This window comes from Nematolebias whitei, chromosome 3 (assembly GCF_014905685.2).
Source record: "Nematolebias whitei isolate Nwh7 chromosome 3, NemWhi1, whole genome shotgun sequence".
Lineage (NCBI taxonomy): Eukaryota > Metazoa > Chordata > Actinopteri > Cyprinodontiformes > Rivulidae > Nematolebias > Nematolebias whitei.
Genome location: NC_056500.1, coordinates 3,997,806 through 4,003,047, shown reverse-complemented (window position 1 = coordinate 4,003,047; position 5,242 = coordinate 3,997,806). Strand labels below are relative to the sequence as shown.

Genomic DNA, 5,242 nt, shown 5'->3' with positions numbered 1-5,242 from the left:
TCGAGCTCTTCTTTCTGCTGTGAGACGAAGCGAAGCAGCCGAACTCTTGGTTCTGACGACGGTTCAGTTTTAAAGTTCATCAGTTTGACCCTCGTGCTGTTCAGAGTTTGTTGTCGGAACGTTCGGTTGTTTTCAGGATCTGTGCGACCGCTCGGACAGAAAATAAACGTTTAAAAGAAAAAACATTTCAAAGTCAATAAAAAGAAACATGGAAACTTTTCTCTGAGCTTCATAAATGAATCGATACCGAGACGTTTGAGTCGAACAGACGATCGTCGCCTCGTGTTTTTAAATCGTTCGTCGTTCGTTCCGCCGGCTGTGAGATGGGCTCAGCTGTTCCTGTTTGACTCGACTCGTCGCTCGCGTGCGGACGCTCCGTGGACTTTGATGCTAACGGTGACGCCCAGAGACCTCGAAGAGTCGCCGCTCTCTCCGAGAAATCGAAGGAACACGTGAAAAGGGTTCAAATGGACGTTTAAAATGTGTAAACGAGTGGCGGTCGAGGGCCGCCATCTTGTTTGAGTCGTTCAGATCAGGAGCGTTGAAGCAGAGGAACATTAAAACCTGCAGGACGGTGGTCCAGAGGACTCGGGCCGGACTCCACATCATCACATGCAGCCAACAAGAGTCCTGCTTGTTTTAGAAGAGACTAGTTTGTGTCCAGATGGGACTGAAAGCCGAGGCCACGAAGGACCGGCGCCCCCTTGTGGCTGCGGGACACTTTTTAAGCCCCGCCCCTCCACGAATGGAGCGTTTCATAATTATTTTTTTTTTCCAGGTGTTGATTTTGGTTGGTTTGTGTAGTTCCCACTTTGATGCATTTTGGTGAACGTGAAGTTTGAGTTTTTAAGGTTTTAAAATAAAAAATGTCTCTTACTCTGATTGACGGCCCGTCACTTGGGACGGTTGTCGAGGGTTCAGCTCTGCGTCTCTACAAACTCCTCTTTCAAAATTACACGAGCTTATTTAACTTCAGAGAGGCTGCCTCTACCTTTATCCCGTTAAAAGTTCAATCTCTGCGTCCTAAGTTTGTTCAAAACCACAGAAGCAGTTTCTCGTTGATGTTTTAAAGATCCCAGTTGGTTTAGGGTGCCTTTTAGTCGCGAGTCCTTAAAGAACAGCTGGACTGATGTGAGCCAGCGTCACTAAACGTTTCGCCTGACGAGGTGAAGCTCGTCACGTCCTGTTTGACGGAGCAGAGGTCCGACCCCGGAGGTGAGCCGCCTGATTGCCTCAGATTTCAGTAAATATTGTCCCAGTGACCTGAGACACCCCAACCACTATAAACCCTGCAGGTCCAGTGTGTGTTTACCTGTGTGTGTCTACCTGTGTGTGTGTCTACCTGTGTGTGTGTTTACCTGTGTGTGTTTACCTGTGTGTGTCTACCTGTGTGTGTTTACCTGTGTGTGTCTACCTGTGTGTGTCTACCTGTGTGTGTTTACCTGTGTGTGTTTGCCTGTGTGTCTGCCTGTGTGTGTCTACCTGTGTGTGTCTACCTGTGTGTGTCTACCTGTGTGTGTCTACCTGTGTGTGTTTGCCTGTGTGTGTCTACCTGTGTCTGCCTGTGTGTGTTTGTGTGTCAGTGTGACGCAGGTGAGCAGTGTGCGCTCCGTAAAGGCTCGAGGGTCGGGAAGCTGTGTGGATGTCCCAGAGCAACCGTCTGTAACTTCAGCCTCCTCCGATGTGTGTAGAGCTCAAAGTTCTGCAGGTCCAATATAAAATACTTTAAAAATACATAAAGTTTAAACTTTAAGAAAAGTTTGTGTTGGTTCTTGTGTAGAGAGCAACAATCAAACTGTTTTAATCTGCTAAACAAGAGAAACGAGGTTAAAGTAAAATGTTACTCTAGATTTTTAGCAGCTTGGATGATTTTTTTTTTTACAAAGACCAAGAACAGGACTGATGTGCGTGTGCGTGCGTGCGTGCGTGTGTGCGTGTGCACAGACTGAGTACAGTAGTCCCTCGATCGTCGCAGGGTTACGTTCCAGACGCCCCCGCAAAAGGTCAAAAACCACCAAGTAGGAACACTATATTTATTTTATTTATATATTTTAAGGCTTTATAAACCGTTCCCACACTCTTGCAATGTTCTAAACTCTTAAACTTACGTCACTTTAACAGCATACTTATTTGTACTGTACAGTACTGCAAAGTTTTATGAGTACTCACCAGTGAAGATACTACTACAACTTGAAGGAAGAGTTCAGCTTCAGGATCATTTGTGACTTTGCTGCCAGTTCTGAGATAAATACGAAGATCGTTACTTCTGACTTTGTGTTGAAAACTATTTTTACCTCCTCGGTTTCTTCTCCGCCAGTCTTCGCTCCCTCCATCGCTGTTCTTTGAATTTCAGCAGAAAACAGCGGCCGGCAGCACTGTTGGCTTCTGGGCCGTGTAGTTCTTTTGACTGGCGTTGTAGTCTTATTGAAAGAAAACTACAAAATGGAGGCGCCCTAACAAAGTTTTTATTTCTTTAACTTTTTATCCCGTACGTCCCTATCACATGAGTAATATTAAAGTTGACAGTCGTGTGTCGTGTACAATCTTGCGTTGAAAACCTGCGAAACAGTGAGTCGGCGAATTTCAAACGAAGTATCGATGGACTGGATCTAAACCGACTGAACAGGAGCTCTCGCTGCGACAGAGGGTCAAGAACAGAACAAAGAAAAACCTCAGGAACTGCTCAGGTTTATTATTTAAATGAATACACCCCCCTGAGCCCCCCCCCCCCCCACACACACACACACACACCAAAAGCCCTTTAAACCAGCAGCAGATAGAAATCAGTAAAAGTTTTGTCGAGTCGCCCGCGCTGAAAAAAAAAAAAGGCCCAAGCTGCAATTGTCGTTAAAAACACGTCGGAAGATTAAATCCATTCACGCACACGTCGAGTCCGAGTAAAGATGAAATCCAGATGTGGAACAGCTGGGTCCACCTGAAGGCAACAGAAGTTGCAGCGAAGCTCAAAAAGTCAGACGGTCATTAAACGCCTCAGCTGTGAAGTTAAAAGCGAAGTCTGTTTCCAAGCGTTCGTCTCCCGTTCGTTCCGCAGACAGGAAGCGTTTACAGCGTCTTCCTGTTGGTCCAGGCTCCGCCCCCTCTCCTGGACCTCAGCGCTCGCCGTCGGTTTGACCGACCGTCACCGAGCTCCTGAACACAACACAAACACGTTCAGGGTCATCAGGTCCACGCCACAGAAAATCACTCAGAACTGGTCAAAATACAGTGAAGCAGAAATATCACAACACATGACGGACAGTCGGGTGCAAAAGTTTTAAACCACCCCTCCATTCGTTATAGTTTCTCTCCATATGTTTTTTAAAATTATTATGTTTTAACTTTGGCTCCTCAGTTTCTGGCCTTGTTCCTGAACATATTGGTTTAAAACATAAATTACAGGTGTAAGACGCCACACGACGTCTGAAAGTCCATCATCCTTCAGCTGATTCCCTTTGGAGCTAAAATCCTGTTTTCTGCCAAACTTTTTCTTTGAGTAGTTTTCATCGATTTAATTAAACAAATGGAAACAAATGATGTTTTTGTGACAGGGTGCAGGTAACAAAGAGCCTAAAACAAGAACATGTATTGGATTATGAATCAGTAGCGTTATTGGTAACCTTAAAAATATAAATCATAAATCCATAATATTTATTCATGGTTTAAAGTTGTTCCACAAAAAAACAGAGAAATGCACCACATCTCACAGTTAACGTGGTTTTTATGGCAGTAATGACTTCAAGTTAAACAAAAAGCTTCATTCCTTTGAGGCTTTTTGACGGTTTAACAAAATGTTTGGCTGCGAGGACTGAAACTGAAAGCAAACCAGCTAAAGTCCAAAAATAATCTTAAAAGCAGAAAGTCTGGAGAATCGATATGTGCCGGTGCAGCGGTTTCAAGTTTATCATCAATTAAACTGTAAAGTATGTGCTATTTTAAATACGTAATTTATGGTAAAATGTAATAAAGCAGTTTGGTCAAATGTAATCTCAGATGGATCGGCTGGCTTTAGCTGCAAATAGCTGAAACTTATTTTTACTTTATTTTAAATTACAGTATTCTTTTTGTGCATGTTCACTTGTTTCCTGTATGAATGTTGGCTCTGAATAAGGACCGTATTGATTGTCAGTATTTTCCATCAGTTGTAAGACAAACCAACGACCAGCAGGTGGAGGGCCGACTCTTCCACGCCTGCTGTCAGTTAAACATCTGGATCTGGTCTGATTACTGTTCGTGCAGCAGGAACATGAAACTAAACTCGTTTTTTCCTCTTCTGTCTGTTTTTGTGTTTGAAAAGTTTGAAAATTAAAACTTCGGTCGTGAAGCTTGAGAGCTCCGCAGCGGTGCGTTCAGTGGCAGTGGGATGTTTGACCGTTGTGACTGAGTGTCGTGCACGGGTGATTGTCGGAGGCGATCCCGGGGACTCACAGGTAATCAGGTGCAGAGATCCACAAATGAGCAGCGTCAGCGCAGGAATACCAGCGAGGGGCGCGGCGTTGCCCGGGGGGGAGGAGGAGCCCGCCTGCTGCTTCTGCTGAGGAGCTTCAGCTTCAGCATCTTTACACTTCTGACTGTAAGAACACAAACAGAATCAGTGACACCGCACAGAACCGGAGCCCTGTGGCTGAACTGGACTCACAGCTGTTTCTGCAGGTACTTCTGCTGGGACTCGCAGCCTTTGGTCTGACTCTGAGCCGCCAGCATCTGACTGTCAGCTGCTGCCTTCAGGCTCTGGCAGGTCTCGGTCTGATGGGAGGCCTGGGTCAGGTTCTGCTGCAGGGCCTCGGCTCGCTCTGAGGACACAGAAAACACTCAAAACCAAACCAGGAGGAGGAAAGTCCACGACATCAGGTCTGAGTTTGGTGTTCAGGTGTCCTAAAATAAATCTGATGACGTCAAATGGACCCGGCTCTGATGAAACCGACTGCAGGCTTATCGGCTTCGACTCTCGGACCGGGCTTTTTGTCACAACACTGACAGCTTTTCAAAAAGGAACTCAAAACTTATTGTAAAAACCATGTTTGGATGTTATAACTGTCAATATCTTACCTGTTGCAGGTAGCTTTGTGATCAAAGTTTGAAGAAAAATAGTTTAATTCTGATTGGGCTGACAAGCAAACGGCTAACGTTTCACTACTTCTAGCTTTTAGTTAGCCTTTTGCTACATATAGCTTTTAGTTAGCTTTTTATTATACTTGGCTTTTAGTTAGCTTTTTATTATATTTAGCTTTTAGTTAGCCTTTTG

At 44.8% G+C, this 5,242-nt stretch overlaps 1 protein-coding gene across 1 annotated transcript in view; it reads right to left on the bottom strand.

Annotated features, from left to right (window-relative positions):
• Positions 1–4,632: 4,632 nt before the first annotated feature.
• si:ch211-1a19.3 overlaps positions 4,633–5,242 on the bottom strand; it is a 13,409-nt gene continuing 12,799 nt past the window's right edge. Inside the window, exon 3 of the mRNA XM_037697803.1 lies at positions 4,633–4,790. Within this exon, the coding sequence (XP_037553731.1) occupies positions 4,633–4,790 (158 nt within the window). The remainder of the gene's footprint in view (positions 4,791–5,242) is intronic.